The sequence below is a fragment of the Netta rufina genome (assembly GCF_964035555.1).
Source record: "Netta rufina genome assembly, chromosome: 32".
NCBI classification, from domain to species: domain Eukaryota; kingdom Metazoa; phylum Chordata; class Aves; order Anseriformes; family Anatidae; genus Netta; species Netta rufina.
Genome location: NC_140156.1, coordinates 362,122 through 382,485, shown reverse-complemented (window position 1 = coordinate 382,485; position 20,364 = coordinate 362,122). Strand labels below are relative to the sequence as shown.

General features: G+C 44.4%; 1 protein-coding gene across 1 annotated transcript; it reads right to left on the bottom strand.

The window, feature by feature from the left end:
• Nucleotides 1-37: 37 nt before the first annotated feature.
• On the bottom strand, nt 38-15,214 carry PBX4 (PBX homeobox 4). The gene is made up of 9 exons (XM_084304001.1): nt 14,949-15,214; nt 10,990-11,063; nt 3,642-3,883; nt 3,093-3,283; nt 2,643-2,778; nt 2,238-2,394; nt 1,931-2,037; nt 1,231-1,317; nt 38-855 (listed from the first exon to the last, which is right to left on the bottom strand). Exons 1-9 carry the CDS (start codon nt 15,203-15,205, stop codon nt 763-765), a joined length of 1,344 nt encoding a protein of 447 aa, XP_084160127.1. The 5' UTR covers nt 15,206-15,214; the 3' UTR covers nt 38-762.
• Between the last annotated feature and the right edge of the window lie 5,150 nt (nt 15,215-20,364).

Sequence of the window (20,364 nt, the reverse complement as noted above, 5' to 3'; positions counted from 1 at the left end):
GGAAAGAGGAAAACCAAAAAATAATAATAATAATAGTAAAAAAAAAAAAAAAAAGGCTTTGGAAGTTTATTATCTTTGATAAAATCTCAACTGAAAGTGGTGGTCTTTGTATTAACAGCGGCAGGAATGCACAGAACCTAGGGGGGGAGGCGGTTTTACACTAGACATTAAATTAGGATTAGGGGTGACACAGGATGGAAGGGGCTACCCGAGAGCCAAGTCCAGTGAGTTTTGGTAAAGCAACGTTCTGATTAATCAGCTCAGAATGAAGTCTAGGTAAGAAAAGCTTATTTTCCTATACAAAATTACAATACAGAGAACGCATACAATTACAATACAGGGGGTTTAATTGTTAGTATCTATCAGCTAGAACAGAAATTTCAGAGTAAAAAACTTCATGGAAATTAAAATAAGTCAATTTTCTTAAGCTGTAAAACTTGAGACAAACGCCAAGTTCTAGAAGAGACACTTTCAGATTCTTACCATAAAATTGATATTTAAAAAAATGAATTTGGTTAGGAAAATGAAGCAAGTTCTTTTAAAACAATTTCACATCCCAATGGGCATAAGTAAAAAGAACTCAACTGCGTGAGGCTGAGAGGTAGAGAGGTATCATTGTAATCACAATCTTCTATTGGTTCCAGGGTTTTTCTGAGGTAATTAGCTGTGTGTCAAGTTGTATAAACAAGAGTATTGGCAAAAGAGCAACATTGACAAATTACACTAATGACCTCTTTCCTCTCATCAATAGGTCCTAAAAACTTAATTAGACGCATCCGAATTAACACTTCCAGGATCTCCAGCAGGTGAAGTGATTGATGAAGGGGTGGTAGCATCCTGCCAGCTGCCATTAGCCTGAAGGTAAAACAAACATCATTTCATTAGATCTTTTAAGAAACTACTTGCAGACAATAAAGTATGCCTTTATATGCTTAAACCCTACAAGTAACAGTGCTTATGAAATCAAATAGTTGTTATTTCCTGGCAAAGAACAGTCCAGGAACACCCCTTAACACCTCCTGCCCGCCCCACCCCAATTTTACGGTAGCATTCTTACTGCCATCTGTTTGTGGCAGGAATAAACCGAAAGCTTCTACTTTCAGCTTTTTCCTGTCCCCACAACAGACATCTCAGGGGGTAGGAAATGAAGTTAATGTTTATTTACAGATCGTTAGCCAATCTCAGGCATGAGTTTTGGTTCAACTAAAGTAATACTTGAGTAGATCTTACATCTATGCGCTGCGTCGTGTACAAAGGATTCCCCACAATTGTGTCATATCTTCCTGTCTGGTGTATGACATGATGCAAGGAATCCATCTATAACAAGAGCCCACAGAATAACAACAATAAGAGAGGAAAAAAATAAGTCAAAGAAATGAAGCATTATAAGTAGGATTACCTATTTTATTTTAAAACTTTGAAGTTTTCTTTGCAGCTGCTTGCTATTAACTGAGCTATACTTAAAGAGGTCATTTAACAGAACTAGAATCTGGTATCGAGCCTACTGTCACATGCAGCTTTTCATAGAGCAACTCGGGTTCTAGTGAGAGGAACAAATTCTGTGCAGTTCAGGTGTATTTAGGAATTCATCAGAAAGCTTACAGTGCATCTGACAACACTATTAACAGAAATACTACAATGCTACACAAAGTTCTCTATATACAGAGCAAGACTGACTCTAAAATAAGGAAAAACCATTTAGTAATGTAAATTTGAAGGATGGAGGAATACCAGTAGGTTAATTTAGATCTTATTCATTTTAAAGGGTCTGGTTGCAACAGAAAACATATATTTGAGCAGGTTTGTTTCTTGACTCATTTCAGCATTTTGACTCTAGTCACTTCTTGCATTCTGGTCAGGGCTAGCTAGAGAACCAAAAATCCATCCTTATCTGATATTAAGAGAATCTAGTTTTAAAAAACCTGCTTACCTGCGACTGCACATTGCCTCCCACTGGGGAGCTCTGGTAGGAAGTCAATGACTGCAAGTTTATAAACGAATCTCCGGAATTTGTCATCTTAAAAGATCCAGAGGAAGCTTAAGAAAAAATGAACAAACAAAAACCACTTTGTGATGCAAAAGCACAGATACTGTAGTACTCCTAGAAAAAACTAAGTTTAACAGAAAAATAAATCTTGTGACTGGTTCAAAAACCAGTAGTTCATGGTACTTGTCATTGCAGGAAATAATTAGAGACTTTTCAAGCAAACACTCTCCTCACTAGTGCTCTTGCTTACCTGAATTTGGTGTGGATGGAGAATTTGCCTGGTTGCCTTGAGCCACAACATTTGTTGCATCTACAGCTGTTTTTGCAGCATAAATATTGGCTTCTTCTTGGAACTTCCCCATGTTTTTTTTGTATCGAATTCTTTTGTTACCAAACCAGTTGGAAACCTGGAGACATATATCCCCGTTAGAATTTGATTAAACTAATACATTTACACTCTATTCACAAGTTACTCATAGGCAGCATTTTAAAGCAGGCTTCAAGCAAAAAATGCACCCTACTAAACCCTTCAGAATAACCTAAATGCTGTGTACTATTTCACAGCAGTGAGTGAAGCCTCCTGCTAGCTACTGGGGACAAAACATTATTTAAGAAAAGAAGTCACTTAATTTAATTCAGATAAAATCCTTCATACCTGTGAAACTGTGATGCCACCTTTCTTTGCTAGCTCTTCTTTGGCCTCTTCACTGGGGTAAGGATTACTCAGATGCGAATAAAAGTATTCATTCAGTACTTCTGTTGCCTGTTTGCTGAAGTTACGTCGTTTACGCCTATCAAAAGAGCACAATTATTCCTACTTAGACCGCGTGACAGAGTAGACCTGACAGAGAACAACAAGCCAGTGGTCTACTCTAAAATATATCCCATTTGAAGGAGAACATAAGAATTGGACGGAATTAATCAGATGTTAATGTCAAAGCAAGCATACCTTAGCAAGCAGAACAGGTGGCAAGTTGTCAATATTTAAACTAAGTCAACACTGGGAATGACAGACTCAAGGCTTCTTAAGCAGTCATTGGCATCGAGCAACAGAGAAAGTCCAGACTTAAACATCTGTTATCACTAGGTTGTGTTTTCACAGTACCTTGCATCAAGAAACCGTGAACGCAGGATCATTACTGCCTCGCACGTGCTCTGCTTCAGTTGCATTTGGATGGTGCTGAATTTGCCATGGATTATATTCACCATGCGCTCTATTTCTTTTGGCGAAATTGGTCTTGTTCTACTCTGTTCCCTAAGCAGGTTCATAACGTGGGTAGTAAACTCACTGCAGGCCTGAAAATAAATACATTTGTATCGACAAACAATAAAATACCCCGGAATTAATTTCCCCAACAAGAATACATATCCAAAAACTTTAGAGGAGTTTCCATGTTTCAGTTTTACTTTTATTTACTCTTACAAAATGCTGCAACAAAGATAAACGAGACATTTATTATCTTTAGTTTGATGTCCAGTCCCTCTATCTTCACCTTACTTCTGTAACACTGAGATAAGTTTTCAACCGAATTTGATATCCTTGCATTCATCTGAATTTATTATGCTTCCTGTTCTGTTCTTAAAACCAACACCAAAGGAAAAAACGGTTATTTTTAATTGAGATGATAAAAACTCTTCCATGCAGAAAGATCACCTGTTCATATTTCTCTAGCTCAGAGTGGTATATCTGTCGGATCTGTGACAGCTTGGCCCTGTAGTCAGAGTGTTCAATGCTATTGTCATTTGGACAGCCACCTGATGTTGCTGCTACAGCCATTGGTCCTCCTCTTCCTCTTTTCTCGGGCCCGGAGACACCCTCTGCCAGCAACATGTTATCTAGTCTCATTAGTTGAGCATCGGGGGGATCTTCTTCCTGAATACCACGAATACTTAACACTAGATAAATATAAAGAGGGAATCAAAAGATTAGTTCTGAAACAGGACAAAGCATCCACTTCAGATCTGGTAGAGCATGTAAACACCCTTCACAGGCTTTAGAGTGCTTCTTGAGGTCAAGGAAAAAAAGGAAGTATTAAAGAAGCCAGGAGACAGCACATCAGAAGAAAACATCAGTCAGATCGAGAAACATGAAGTCACAAGGCAAGTTTTCCAAAGCATGCAGATAAGATTACTCAGGGTCCTACTAGTTTACACTCCATACACATTTAGACATGATTTTAGAGCTCACACACTAGCACCCCTAACAGCCTGTACAAATCAGGAAATTCTTACAGAGCTGCTGACCACCTATCAGCCTGCTGCCTGGCTGCTTGCATGGTCCTCAGCAGTAACCAGTCCTGGATCAAGAAGACAGACTGCAGTAGGTGAACAGAAGGCCTGAACCACTACAGCTGCTACATGTCCAAGTCCAGGAACTGGAAAGAACACCGCACCACTGTAAGGTCCTGCTGAAATCTGTCCACAAGGGACAAGTTTCACTTAGGCTGCTTAATATGCCAAGGACACAATTATAGTGTACAACAACAGACTACATTTTGTCCTGTTAAAATCTGAAAAAAAAAGAAAATATGGATGAGAAGCCAGTTTCATTATGCTTATAACCAACAAAGCCGGACTCTGTGCTCAGATTACTCAAGATTGATTCTGAGTAAATTTGTTTTGAAAACTTAATTTCCCAGTTTTTGACAATTTATCATGAACTCCCTTAAAAAACAAAACGAAAAAAAAAAAAAAAACTCATGAGATACTGAGTCAATTCAAAAAACGCCAAGAGCTCTTTGCCTTTTAATTGGATTTTAATTGCTAGGCAATTTTAGTTTAACGAACAGTTGGTCTTAATCTTGTGAAGCTACAAAACTCAAATGACCTTTTCCTAATTTTAATCAGCAGGTTAACAGGAATATTTTATTCCCTACCAAAGCTAAGCACAGAACATCTCTTGTTATGAATAGATGCTAGTATGAGGGCACGAGAACGCTGTATATGTACAGAGACATTTAATGTATGAATTTATAGTAATATTCAGCATTTTATAGGCAAACTAGCATATTTTTTAAAAAAGCAACGTGCCAGGAGCACAACTTTGAATGCACAGTCTGAACTTACAATCATGTAGCTGAACTTAGTATTTTGCAGGCCATACAGAAATTACTACACAGTTCTGAAGAAAAGAGAGCATTTGGGGTGGCTGCAGATCTGTCACAACAATCAAGGTCTTCTCCAGGACAACCCAGAGCTCTTTGCAAGCAGAACAAGGTAAAGCAACTGCAGCTAAAATGCAGCACATGGTATGGCCACTAAATATAACTGTTGAGCTCCAGATACAACGATAAGGGAGGTGTCCTGGTTTTGGCTGGCATAGAGTCAGTTTTCCTCACAGTATCTGGCACGGTGCTGTGTTTTGGACTTGGAAGGAAAATAGCATTGATAACACACCTATGTACCGTTGACCCAAACTGACCAAAAGGGGGCTGCTGTTGCTCGTAGGCTGGCTGGGCATCAGTCAGCTGGGTGTGTTTTACATCACTTGGTTTGGTTTTGTGTTTTTTTGTTTGTTTGTTTGTTTGTTTTTTCCCATTTCTTCCCCCCACCCCTTTTCTTTCTTATTATCCATTCTTTCTCTCAACCCACGAGCTTTCCCACTTTTCCCTGTTTCAGCTCCCTCCTCCATCCCAGTGGGGGGGGCACTGAGCAAGTGGCTGTGTGGTACTCAGCTGCCTGCCAGGTTAAACCACAACAGGAGGGGCCTGTTAAATATGTAAAATGTTAGTTGATTTTCTAACCATTATGTAATTAAAATGAGAATATCTTAAAAATAATAGCAGACCATCTACAGCATAAACCTGATGGTACCGAATGAACAAGAAACAAAACACAAAAAGGGCTCTTTTTTTCCAGAAGGCCTTGGCACAGCAGAGAATGCTCCTTGTTGGTTTTTGTTTTTATTTTTTTTTGATAAAACCCACATTAAACTGTTTGGACTGGCAAGTGTAAGTTTGGAGGAACAGGTATTTTGGTGTCGTGTTCTTATTTGAATGCGTTTCTGCCAAACACCTTTTGATGCACATTATGATGCATATCAGCATACCTCATGTTGAAGTCAAGCTCCCAGCTGCAGCTTAATTTTATGTCACTTGTCTAATTATGGTAATTAGACATTAGTTATCATCAATTACACATAAGCTCATCTCAAGTTGACTGCTGAAAAGCATGTATAAAGCACTTCCACAATCTCAAGGGAAGAATTCGGTTGGCTGGAAGAATCTGGTAAGTCGCAAGAAACTAGAGAGGAGTTAACTACCACTAACATGCTGTAAACTGCATTTCCAACCTAGTAGTTCAAGGGTTTATTGAATGAACTCTTTCACAGATGAACAGACCTAAGAACGGATGAATGCAAGCAGCTCAGTCAGTCCAACCCGCTCTCTCAGGTTGATTTCAAACTTTTTTTTGGCATAACTGCATCTTAATTTGCCTGACAGGTAAAATGCAAGTTCTACAGAAATCATCAGCACAGATACTATTTTTAAAGTGATGCCATCATCTCCTGGAATGGATACCTTGTGCTTGAACTTTATCTTTACCCCTAGCATCTTCACCCGGTGATAATATTTGTACAGATCATAACTTACACGAGATTCAGCCAAAACTACCTAGTCAGTGAATTCATAACCGTGTTTGCTGCGTGCAGCAGCTGATTCTAATTTCCAAGTACAAGAGCTGCAGTCACTTGTCTACCAACCTCCCAGAGTTGATAATCTCACCAAAGTGACAGAATGGGAGAGCAAAACCCTTGCCACTGTAGGAGTGCCGTGTTCACACCAGCTTCTGCAAGTCTCTTTTGACAGTCTAGCAAGAACAATTCCAGCAGTACGTGCTGTACCAGCAAGCAGTTTGTCAAGGCAGCTTCCTCTGCCCTGTGAGCTTTTGGCATGCTCTGCAGGTCAGGCATCACCCCCTTTCTGCACACAGTCCTGATAGATGGCAAACTCCTGCTGGCATTGTGGCCTCTGTAAAAACTAGATTGGATTAAACAAAAAGGATTCCAAAAGGAGAGAGCTTACCACTTTTAACCAAGCATACTAATCGACAGACTTGTTAAATACGCCTGTCCTTACCTACTGATTATTTTCTACTGACTCACAATGCTTATAAGGCCAGAAAGAAAGCTTCCCCCTCTCAGCAGCCTTCTGACCATCAGATTTCTGAAGTTCCCACAACACTTTAAGAACGTAGCATATGACAGCTCTTTATTAATACTCGGAGCTTTGAGTCAAGATGCGAAGACACTGGAGCATGGGTACAGCAAAAGCACCAGGAAAAAACACAGCTGCTCCCAACAGTTCTGGCAAAGACACAAAGAAGCTCAGTAACTATGTGATTCTTTGGCTGCCTTTAAATACAAGCTTTGAGAAAATACAAATTATCCATTTTCTTTCCTACCTGTTGAGAGGACAGCTGAACACTGGGTTTGCCCTTCCACTAAACCAGTTACTGCACAGGTAGTGTTATTTAAATGTACTGTTACATCAGGACTTTATAAATTTCACAGTATTTCACTTTTATGAACGCTTAAGAAAACCCTAGACTGGATTAAAACGCCTGAAGAGTCACAAGCACTAATATAATATTGTGCATTCTCTTGCACATCACCTACCAGATATTCATCAAATATGTAAAATAATTATACTAAGCAAAATGAAATTCCCATCATTTCTAATTAATCTTTAATTAAAACACATCACAACCTAAGGTGCTGAAGCCTCACTCAGTATGCAAATGCAATCATTACAATATATTTACATATCATTAATTAAAGATTTGCAGTTCTGTAATGAACTGTACAAGATCAGTGGTACCAAAATAAGTGATGCACACTTTGCTTAGACTTGCTTTCCTTTCCAGATTTTCTTTCAAAGAGCAAATAATGCAGAAGAGCAAGATAAACGCATCTAGTGGGTATAGAATATACTAAGTTAAAACCAAAAATTGTCATCTTAGGGCCAGAAATGAACAGCCCATACTGTATTTAGCAGGAAATACCTATGCAGAGTGCCAAGAAGTAGGCAGTTGGGTCCCATGTTGGCCACCATTAGTTTGCTTTTGCTTTTTGTTTCTTTTTTCAGTGAAAACACAAGAACATGCCTCACCAGCACAGCACCAGCAGTGCAAGCAGACAGTAATTTGCACTAATGCTGTGCATGTCCAGTTCCACAAACCTGCATCCCTCCTCCTCAATGGCTTAGTCTTCCCCCCAAATGATCCTGTCACCTATGTTACACCTGCAAACATTTATCCTATAAATACTGCTAAATACTGACTTGTGATGTTTTATTCAAGCAGAAGGGTTTCCTCCATTTGGCATTCCATGTAGCAAATCAAGCTGTTAGGTGAGAAAGCAGCATTTTTTTTTAGGAGCAGGTCACCTTAAAACTGGCTCAAAACCATCACAAACCCCTTCCAAACCACCTCTCAGTGCTAACATAACCCCGCTCACACATTACCAAACAGATTTTTCATCCAGCAGCCACAAGAACAATCTTCAGGCATACAAAACACTGCATTTTTCAGTTAGTTAGGATACCAGCTTCCCAAGAATGCCAGCACAGAGAATGACAGCGCTGTTGGTTCAGCTGGTCTCAAAGCATTGTAACAGGAGAGCACTTTCTCAAAATTCAAGGCAGTCTTGCTCACTCAGAGAGACAGAGGGGGAGAGAGAGAGAGGAAAGCGAATTGAAACAGAAGACAAAAGCCAGCAGGGCTCCGAGTGCTGAGGAACAAGGCACAGCTACGTAAGAATGTCAACAAACCCAGCAACAAAGAGAAAGCGTGTTCTTTGGCCACACCGTTTGCCAAGTTTTATGACCGAATCAAAAGGTACCCATTGAACGGACCGAGCTGAGTGCCAGCACATTAAAAGGAAGGCCAGCAGATTGCAGCTAGCAACGGCAACAAAAAAAAGAGAAAGAAAAGGCAAGGGGAGGCACGGAATGTGTTTGTGGAGTACCACAGGTCAGAAAGACAGAATCTGGGTCCCACTGTGCAGCATGCTCCACAAAAGTGTGCAGAAACACACTCTCCCTGTGCCAAAGGGCAGCAAGCCCCATCACAGCCCAGCATTCCCTTAGCACAGTACAGCCAAGACCTCCAAAATGGCATATTCAGCACCAAAAGCACGCATCTTCCACACTACAGACATTTAATTCTGATTTTTATTATAGAATTAGGCCATGCTTGAATTCATATAGCTTGAATCTTATATCTGAAGCGTAACCCAATCAGCAGCACACCAAAACCCTATTTGCTGCATAGATTAAAAATGCTCCTGCTTCTGTGAGTTCCCCCAAAAAAACTAAGAAGGATTTATTGGATTAGATGCCTCTTCAAACAGCTACATATGCTCCAGGCATACATATTTAAGACCTACCTGAAAACAAAATACCCATTTTCCCCATAACTGAATAGTTTAAAATAAAATATATATATAATTATATATTTTTAGAGGAAAAATTAGGGCTTGAACAATTATTAAACGTGGCCAAATCGGAGTCATTTGTATTTTTTTAATTAATATACTGCTATTGGGCAGAATTTTTCAGCACCTTTCAGCTGGCTGCCCCTTGCAAAGGCATACGGCTTATCCTGAGCTATTGTGAATGATACTAGCACTCCAACAAAGGACGAAAGAAAGATGGGGGGGGAGGAACATGTTTTAAACTGATTTCAGAGCTAGAAAAGGAGCTTGTGTGCCTGGGTCACAAAGAAAGCCCAAAACCTTGTGCTACAGTATGTCCAGGCTTTTGTTTGCTTGAAGCCGTAACATCTGCTCCCCATAATTTAAATAAGGAATAGACAGACCATCAGACATTCAAAAACCTATGAGACCAAAACAAATCCAGCATAACCGAGATACCAGAGCCTGTTCCTGCAAGTGCATTTAGCTCGGAGAAGTCACAGCTTCAATCAATAAAGCACAGAAGGCAGCTTTCAACGTAGAAAGGAAAATCAGATGAAAGACCCTCTTTTAAGGATATCGACACTCAAAGTACAGACAGAAGGAAAAGCAGATCCAGACAGCACACTCACACTTATTCTACGTTTTTCTTATGAAACTGCTACCGTGAGAATGGGATATATGCAAACAAACCCTAAAAAGGGAACATCAACGTCTCCCTTAAAGCTACCTGGGATGACAAGGGCAGCACAGGGGACGTAACCGTATGGTCTTTATTTGGTGATGTTATGAAATGTACTGCGAGGTGCAACACACTTTTAGAAGAAATAATGCAAACACAGCTTTAGGTTGTCAAGCATTCATACAGCTAGAAGCTGAAAAAGCACCGATTTAGTTGCAGATAATGGAAATAGATATTTTGTTTTAAAAAGTCCAAGTTCACGACAGCTTATAGAAATTAGATATTCAAGCAACATTGTTTAAGAGTTTATGTATGAGTACACATTAAGTGATCCAAAATTGAAATTTGTTTGCTCCTGATGCTTCTGTTCTTCAAAAAGACAGTTGCACGATATACCCACCAATTCCACTCCCTGCCACTTCTGTTTTCCAGTATCCCAAAGCTTTCTCTCTTACTGTCTCTTTTCCTCCATAATACAATTATTTGTCAGCTTAGAACTCTTACTACCACCACAGTTTTGGTACCAATTCCTTAAAGGAAAGGGAAAAAAAAAAAAGCACAACAGCACAGACACATTATTCAGGACAGTCTAGGTATTATGCCAGATATCAAAAAAGAAAAAAAAAAAAAGCTATAGATTTCCTCCCTCAGCACAAGCAAAACACTTGTGCAAACAAACAAACAAGCATTGTTTTCTCCAAATGAAAACACTAAAAGCATTATGAAAAACAAATCAAAACAATTCCCAGCTTACAGAACATTATTAATCCCCCAAAATAGCCGTAAGTAGTACAAGCAATAAGGGAAAATGTGGGCCACATCAAACAAGAGCAAAGCTAATCACCGACTGTTGGTGGGGTTGGTTTTCTTTTTTGCAAGTTGAAACCAGAAGAGACACCAACGCACCTGTTTTTTCCTTGATCTCACACAGCACGCTGAAAAGAGCAGGCTTCATTCTGTGGCAGTTCAAGGCATGTTTTCTGAAATGAAAGAAGAAAGAGTGAGTGAATGCCAACAGGAAACACAGCGAAGATGCCAAGGCTTGCAGAGAACTGGATCGTGCTTCAGTAATAGCAGGTTAGCATATAAGATTAAGAAGTACATTTGCAAGTTCTGGTGATATATTTCATTTAAGTGCTATACTCATTCATCACTGGGAGCAAGCTGTCATAGAAACACACAGGCCTTTAAATTCAGAATTTTGCGTAGCTTATATGAACCATAAGCAACTTCAGTTCTACCAAAAGAGTATTTTATGTGGGGGCAAGAAGTGCAGTCTTCAGTTAGTAAACTTCTCTATAATCCAATAATGGAATCCAGAGAAAAAGGAGAAACACACCCGGGGTTTTTATAGCATATAGAGCAACAGAGAACACCACTACCATTCACGGGTTTGCTCAATTTAAACAGCTAGCAGCTGTTTAAAAACATGCCTCCTCTGAGAGGGAACTCAGGAACTCCTAGTGATTAAGGGCAGACAGGTACCCAGACACCTCCTACAAGATGAAGAACAACAAGGCGTTTTCAGAGGGGAACCTTGGGGAGGGAGGGAGGGCTGCTGAAATCAGACTTGACCATATTGTAAGGAGATGAATATAAGGCCAGAATCTCTTGCATATAATCGCACAGATTGCATTTAACAGCATTTTAGTACAAGTTTTACAAGACGTGCTAATACTACCTCGCTGAAGCTGAGGATAGAGACATGCTTTGAGAATTTTATCTCTTGCTTTGTTGAAAACAAACATGAAGTGTGGAGAGCAGCATGTAAGACAGGAAGCTGAAGTTGCTCACAAAGGGTGAGCAGCATTTTCCAGAGATACAGGCTGTTACCAATTTTAAAAAGCAGCCAGCAGGTAGGTGCCTCGCTTGGTTAGCGCCTCGCTTCCGCTGACTGGCAGTGGAAAGAAGTGCCTAGCTGCAACGTACGCCTCAAAGAGTCTCTTTTGCTTCTCGCGACCTCTTTTGTAGTTCAGAAATAATATTTAAATCACCCTCACGCCAAGTTTTCAATGCTTTTGATGGTTTTTATGTAAACAAATTAGCCTTCGGACTTGCACATCAGCCAGTTCTCAGGCTATTGGAAAAAGCACAAACACAGGTGCTCAGCTTCAGCTTCCTTACAAGCTTGCACCAATAACATTCACAGCAACTGAACCACCAGTGAACGTCAGAACACAGGCTTTTAACAAAAATAGCAGAAGCTGAAGTCAATTGGCCAGTTTCCTTCGTTACACGGCCAAAAGAAGCATAAACCCAGTTCATCTATATAGATGTTTGATAATATCAACCCAAAGACAAACAGCCTGAGAACAAAGGCAGCTGAGAAGACAGCCTAGTGGAGTCTATTGTCCTTGCCTGATGAGGGAAAAAAAAAAGGGGGGGGTTAAGGGGGGAAGGGAAAGGGAGAGAGAGGGAAAATGAACACCAAGCCTCAAGACTGTACTCTCCACCCGGGTTTAAAAAGTGGTGCTTTACGTCCAAGGCAGGAGGGCAGAGATACTAGAGCCAAGACGCTTCCCAGGAATAACTGCATAATTAATAACGCCTCTAACTCTTGTCAAGAGCTGTAAGTTGATAAGGTAACACGTTTAATAGCAGTGTTAAACTTATCCTTGCTACATTAATTTTCTCTAAATCAAACTTTGACCCAAGCTTTCACCTTACGGTTTAAAAATCCGAGTTATCTGCACTGAAAGAACCTTGGAACTCAGGAGAACCCTCGGACACTCAAACCTACATATAAATAATACATTCAAAGTACAGCAACATGCATTTTTAATGCAAAAGAATAAAAGTAATTCCCAACAAATAAAGCCGTTAATCATAGCAATGCTGCTCCACTGAGGTATGAGAAGTCCCAAATCCCCATTTGTGTCCCTGGAGCTACGGGTTTAAAACCAGGCCCCAGTTTTACTTTCTCAGCATTAAGTCCTCTTAAGGTTTTCTGAGTAAACCAAACAAACTTCTTGCCCAGAACACAAAAGCCTCTGTTATGCACATAGACATGAAAATATGGTAAAGGCACTGTAAAATTTCGGGGCCTTCAGGTCTGCCGTGCTTCAAGTATATTTTGACAGCATTTCTAAGACAATGAGTGCAGATAAAATAACATCATTTAAACAAAGTTCAAGTCATCTTTCCAAACCCATTCTTCACTTGTTATTTGGATCTGAAGTTCCTGACAAATTTCTTTTGCTCTCAGTTACCTTAAATATGAGGCTGTAAGAGCTGCAATTTTCTTTTCTGCTACCTATAGGCCGTTCTATTCCTATAGAAACTTGATGGGAGCTGCACACAGGTATTTCTGAGATGTGGTGCCAGGTAGAAAAGAAAATCATACTTGAGCGTTGGGATGACTCCTGCATTACCAGTGGCCATACGCTTGACCCAGAGCAAGCACCACTTACAGGGGTTATTTCCCTACACCCTGCAGTTGAAAGCTACCTGGAAGCATTTTCTTTAAGAACAAATGATGACTTTTGTTGAAAGGACCATTTTTGCTTATATTCAGACAACCCACTCAAGCCGCCAGGAGCCTAGCGTCTGCCTGGGCTGCATCAGTCACTGACAGCATCCGACAGCAACAGGTGTACCTGAATAGGGCTAAACTTCAGGCAGAAATAAAAAAAACAAGCCGCTAGCTTGGCACCATTACAACCGGATCCGATGGGGGGAAAACTGGGGGCAGGCAGGGAGGGTCAACGGGCGCAGAATCTCCGAGCTTCGCAGCGGGAAGTCGGAGCAGCACGCGACTGACTGGAAGAGGAGGCCAGAAAACCATGTCGCCGATTTCATAAGCCCGCTCTGTTACAGTCTCCACCTTCTTCCAAACTGCCTCATCATCGGGGCTGCCCACCTCTCGTAACCAGCACACGCCAAGTAAGCAAAGCATGTAATTACACAGCGCCAATCAGGGCCAGACGTACCTCTAGGGCAAAGAGAATACACGAGAAGATGCTGAATTATGGTGATTTCTTTGCAGCACGTTATGTTATTCTCTGCAATTATTTACATCCCAAGGAGGTCAACAAGGCACTACAGCGTGCCCAGGAAAAGAACAAACGCGATTCTTTTCCCTTTTAATGTGATTCTAGCAAAACTCAGAGCAGCAAGGGGGTGGTGACAGATCTTTGGGTGCACCTGCACCGGGCCAGGCTCTGTCTTTCCCTGCCAAGCAAACCGTGATCCAAGCGCCTCGACGCTCAACGGCGGCCACCGCTTCACCGCTCCACGTTGAGGTCCCACCATGCAGAACAACCCCAATTTTACCGGGGATGGTGGCTGCGGTCCGAGTCCGAAGCCCAAACCTGAATTTGTCAGCGGGCTTTAACGAAAAGGAAGGAGGGGGCTGAGAAGTAGACGTGAAGAACCCGCGTCTCCTCCAGGCTCCATCCAACTATTCAAGCACATCCCAGCGGAGGAGAAGCGAGGATGCGGGAACACACCGGGAACTTTGTGCCCCCAGACCCCAGCTCCCCACCACAGACCCTTTAACACCGATGAGCCCAGTACAGAAGCAGGACACATCCCGAGCCGGACTGGACCCCGGAGGCCCAGACCCCAAACCCCAGCAGCGTTTCCAGGCGGCGTTCAGCGGCCGTGCCCCCCAAGCTCTCGGACCCAAACCCCCCCCCACGACTCCCATCGCGACATCCCCGACACCCAGCTGAGTCACGGCACCGGGCTGCGAGGGAAAAGGACCGGCACCCACCCGAGCCCCCCCCTCACCCATCACCCACCACCCACCTCCGTACCGTGGGTGTCGGGTGCTGGGGGAACCCCGAAGCCCCCTCCCCACCCCCCCCGGGGGCCGCTCCCTCCCCACCGCCGCCTTCCACGGGCCCACCGCAGGCCCGCGCTACCTGGCCTGGGCCTCGTCCAGGCTCTGGTCGGTGATGGCCATGATCTGCTGCAGGACATCGCCCGTATCGTGAGGAGCGGGAGGCGGCGGCGGCGGCGGCCCCGGTGGCGGAGCGGCGGCCGGATCCCCAGCGGCGGCGGCGGCGGCGGCAGCCCCGGCAGCGGCGGCGGCTCCTCCGGTTGGGGGGATGCCCCCGGGCAGAGCCACCCCGGTTCCGTGAGCGGCCGCCGCCACCAGCAGCCGCGCCGGGTCCTCCATGGCGGCGGGGCCGGGGCCCCAACGGCTGCCACACAACAGGGCCGCGGCGGCCGCGAGCCCACCCGGTCCCCCCCCACCCACCCCCTTCACGCTCCCCGCCGGGGCCGCTCCGCCCGCCGCGACGTGGCCCGCCCCCACCGCCGCCCCTCCAAGCCCCGGTGGCCGCCGACCCCTCCCCGGTCGCCGCCGAGCTCCGCCCCGGGCCCTCCGCCGCCTCCCGGTCGGCCTCGTCCTGCGCGACCACCCCCCCCCCCCCCCCCCCTCCCGCCTCAGGCGCCATCACGGGGCTGGCCCCTGAGGGCTTCCGCACCCCACAGGGCTGCTCCCCGCGGCTGGAGAACGGCAACGGCACCCCGCGAGGCCCCTTGTCCCCAGCCCCAGTGTCCCCAACCCCGGTGTCCCCCTCCCCAGTATCCCCAGCCCCAGCGTCCTCAGCCCCGGTGAATCCAGCCCCAGTGTCCCCAGCCCCAGTGTCTTCAACCCCAGTGACCCCAGCACCAGTGTCCCCAAACCCGGTGTCCCCAGCCCCGGTGTCCCCCTCCCCAGTATCCCCAGCCCCAGCGTCCTCAGCCCCGGTGAATCCAGCCCCAGTGTCCCCAGCCCCAGTGTCCCCCTCTCCAGTGACCCCAGCACTGGTGTCCCCAACTCTGATGACCCCAACCCTGGTGTCCCCAGCCCCGTTGTCCACCTCCCCGATGTCTCCAGTATCCCCAGCCCCGGTGTTCCCCTCCCCAGTATCGCCAGCCCCACTGTCCCCAACCCTGGTGTCCCCAGCCCCAGTGTCCCCCTCCCCAGTGACCCCAGCCCCGGTATCCCCAGCCCCGGTGAATCCAGCCCCAGTATCCCCAGCCCCAGTGTCTTCAACCCCGGTGAATCCAGTCCCAGTGTCCTCCTCCCCAGTGACCCCAGCCCCACTGTCCCCAGCTCTGGTGTCCCCAACCCCAGTGTCCCCAGCCCTGGTTTGGCTTCCCCCCCAGAGCACAAAAGGCTCTGGAGGTGCTGGTTGATGCTCGCCTGAACACGAGCCAGCAGTGTGCCCAGGTGGCCCAGAAGGCCAACAGCATCCTGGCTTGTGTCAGGAATAGTGTGGCCACCAGGAGCAGGGGGGTGATCGTCCCCCTGTACTCAGCTCTGGTGAGGCCGCATCTCGAGTGCTGGGTTCAGTTTTTCGGGCTCCTCACTGCCAGAAGGACACCGAGGCCCTGGAGCATGTCTAGAGAAGGGCTATGAGGCTGGTGAGGGGCCAGGGACACAAGAGGGAGGTGTGGGGAGCTGGGGTTGGCCTCTTCTCACAGGTTAACTGGTGACAGGACCAGAGGGAATGGTCCCAAGTTGCGCCAGGGGAAGTTCAGGTTGAAAATTTTGAGGAATTTCTTCTCAGAAAGAGCAGTCAGGCATTGGGATGGGTTGCCCAGGGAGGTGGTGGAGTCACCATCCCTGGGGGTGTTCAAGGAAAGGTTGGACGTGGTGCCTGGGGACATGGTTTAGTGGTGACATTGGTGGTAGGGGGACAGTTGGACCAGATGATCTTGGAGGTCTTCTCCAACCTCTTATGATTCTAGGATTCTTTGTCAGGGGGTGTAGCGATGGCTTAGGCTTTAAACTAAAAGAGGGAAGATGTAGATCAGACACGAGGAAGAAATCCTTCACCATGAGGGCAGTGAGGAGCTGGAACCAGTCTCCTGGAGGAGCTGCAGATGCCTGGCAGTGCCCAAGGTCAAGCTGGATGGAGCTTTGAGTGGTTGTGCCCATGGCAGGGTTTGGAACGAGTCTTTAAGGTCCCTTCCAACCCAAACCGTTCTGTGGTTTTATGATTCCCCAGAAACTGGCAGGATCAAATTCATGCCATGTATCAGCGCGACAATCGACCATTTTACAAAACTATATTCAAATAAGCTGTGGGATTCACCAGCTAAATGTCCCCTAATTTGTCTGGAATCACAGAAAGCAATCTAAACATGCAAATCCACATTCAAATGGGAGGCAAGGATTCTGGAAATGTTTGAGAGGCATTTGGATAATGTCCTAATTCCTTTAACTTTTGGTTAGCCCTGAAGTGGTCAGGCAGTTGGACTTGGTCTTTGAAGATGCCTTCTATCCGAACTAGCCCATCCTATCCTGTCCTGTCCTTTGCTAAGCCGCCTTGGTTTTCACACACACCTGACGTCAAGCCAAGCACTGAATAAAGAATAATTCATCCCAATTCTCCACATTTTGCACTCAAAAGAGATGAGAATGATTCTGATCAATGCTCATGGAGTCCCATCAGTAAGAATCACAACTGAGGGAAGAATTAGATTATATATTTCTTCTTTGTTTCTACTCAGTCTTTTAGGCAACCTGAGGAAACTGAACTAATTTATTCTGCTCAGTTGGCACTAAACTACCCAGCTGGCATTAAACTACCTGAAACACCACCACCACAAGCACCAAACGGCACCAGAATTGACATCTTCCATCAGCAGGCAGCACAGAGGGCAACCTGGACTCCGCTGGGATTTTGTTGTACTCGCTCACGGCTTTGTGACCTTGGAAACGAGCTTTAACGTGACCACACGCGGATCTACACTTGCAGAGGTTTTGGCACCAAAGCTGATGCAGATCTCACATTTTTGCTGCTGAATAAGGTTTGTAGGCACAAAGCAGGGTGGGAAAAGTTTCTTCTTGCAGAGGGTCACCCAGACAGTTCTGTATGAAGCCTGGGCACCTTCCTAAGCTGCTACATTGAAGTCATAGCATTATACCTAGGCCTAGGGTTGAGTAAAAATATAATTTTAAAAGAGGAAAAAATGCAGATCTAGATTATGTATTTCCACGCTTGTGCACAAGCACAGAGCTCTCTGACTGTCAGTTGTCGTTTATCATCTTTTTCAAAGTTTTCCCTCCCAGTAGTGTAATGTGCTTCCAGGATTTATGTCCCTTTACAGCTGCACTTCAAGTAGCAGCATCTTCCATGCTCCCGATTGCTAACAATCCAACGCTTGAATCTTCACCTCATAGCCAAGGGTAATTTAGCATTCAGTGTTGCAGTTTTAGAGCTGTTTAAAATAACAATGATATCAATCCTGCAAATACTAAACACTGCAAGCTGGCGCTCAACATTCCTCTACTGCTTCCGAACACAAAATTCAGATTCAAACCCTCCGTCAGATGCCTGGAGCCCAGGTCTCTGCATCAGCCTGGAACACCAGCCTGCCCGACTGCTCAGCAAAACCTTGGTAAAGAAAACATTCCCTCCTAGACAAGATGATGAATGATGAATGTGCTGCAAAGTGATCTGGAGCTTCCCCTCTGGGGATGTTCCACACGGAGCAAGTGCAGCGGATGGGCAATTGTTCAGCTGAAGTAGCTGAGCTCTGACAACATTAAAGCACCTTTTCCATTTCTCCGAAGCAAGCACATGGAAGTTGTTGAGCAAAAAGTTTATTAAAAGCGGCAATTGTGGTAACGCGCAGGGTCCTTCTTATCACCCTGCTGCAAGCCCTGAGTTCACCACACCTCGATTGCCTCAGCTTTCAAAAACAGCGACACGGTTTTATTTCTGTGCCAGGCTCCTACTTAGAGACCTTTTATTCTTGGAGTTAAGCAGAACGAGTGCAGCTCTTGTGCAGCACTTGCTTCACTGCTCTGTTTGATGAGTGACCACAGATGATGATCCTCTTTCACCAGATAACTCCAGAAAAGATACAATGACTGTGACAAGTATTTTACATCCAGCCTTAATCCTGTTTGATAGCAACTTTGCTCCTCTCCCTCCCAGGGAAATGGTCTAATTGATTTAGAGGAAGGAGGATGGATGACTTGTGGCTGGCTCAGCCCCGTGCTGCAACGAAAGACTTCATTTCTATAAAATATAATGGTGATGACATGAAAAGGGTGTTTCTCTACTAAATTTTTAAAACCTTGTTGATGCTGTTAAGTTTGGCACTTCACTGTTTAACAGCTCAGCAGACTGTACACACTCACACACACATTTTAAAGGAATCAGGGGACTGAAAGCATTTAACGTATTTGTTAGTACCTGTGTTTTGTTGATATCTTTTGGAGGCAGGCAGAGGGAAGTACACCATAGGTGACTCTTCTGATCTGCAAACAACTGAGAGCAGGAAGAAATTCTTCCAGAATTACAAAGGAGGGAAATCTCATCCTCCTCCCGTTCTCAGTTTAGCTGACTCTCCCCTGTAACCCCATATACTTAAACCTACTGCTAAAACTAGAATCAAAAGTTTTAGCATTCCACTGCTGTTAGGGGGCAACTATTGTACCTAGAAAAACAAGCAAAAAATATGTCACTTGAGAAAGTTTCCAAGAAATTGCCCTATCAGCAAACACAAACATGTAAGTACTGAGTTCCCAGAACTCTGCTGGCCTCCGTACAGATCATGAAGTCTTGTTTCCAGGCAGAGCCTTACCTTTCTCTTCGTATCGCTGCATTTATTGATTGAACTGACTGAAGCTTTAGATCTGAAGGGAAAACAATAACCCCCCATAAGATTCTCAATCGACCTGATCTTTGTATATTTATCTTGAAAAAAATCATTGGGCGGTGTTTGGACCATAATCAGCATTAATGTCCAGAAACAGAGCAGCTTCTTGCTGTTTTATTTATATATGTGCATGTGTGTATATATATATATAATTGTTGTGGTATCCCATTTACAGTGTTATGGTATGGCTTTTTGCCTTAATTATGGCAATGGTATGTTATGTGTTTTTTTTTTGTTTTGTTTTGTTTTTTTCCTTACAATATGTTTTTTGCTTTTGTTATTTCAGGTCAGAAGTTTTAGCTAAAACTCCAGTGGAATAATACAGAGAACATCATGAACAAGGGACAATATACTTGGAAAGGCATCACAGTGGAAGTAAGAGGATGAAAGCAGGTGAGAAAGAGCAAAGCAGAGATAAAAATGACAGTGAGAGGAAACAACACTGCAAGTCCCTGGGTTGTGGCTTGGCTCAGGTCAACCCCCCTTCCTTCATTACCCTAGCTGGGATCAGCAAGCTGGCCCTGCTCACCAAGATGCGTGTAAATGATCAGTGATCATCCCACAGCACAACTTCTTGGTGGAGTTCTGCAGCATCTGGGGATCTTCCATCTGTTCCAGTGTTATAACAGATTTAGGGCTCATCTTAGGCACCTGCCCAGCTCAGTGTGACAG

Coding starts and splice junctions, on each gene's coding strand:
- PBX4 (XM_084304001.1), bottom strand. CDS start 15,205: ATGGAGGACCCGGCGCGGCTGCTGGTGGCGGCGGCCGCTCACGGAACC. Junction 2,779..3,092: donor TCACGGTTTCTTGATGCAAG/GTACTGTGAAAA, acceptor CTCTTTTGATAG/GCGTAAACGACGTAACTTCA. Junction 856..1,230: donor ACACGACGCAGCGCATAGAT/GTAAGATCTACT, acceptor TTTTACCTTCAG/GCTAATGGCAGCTGGCAGGA.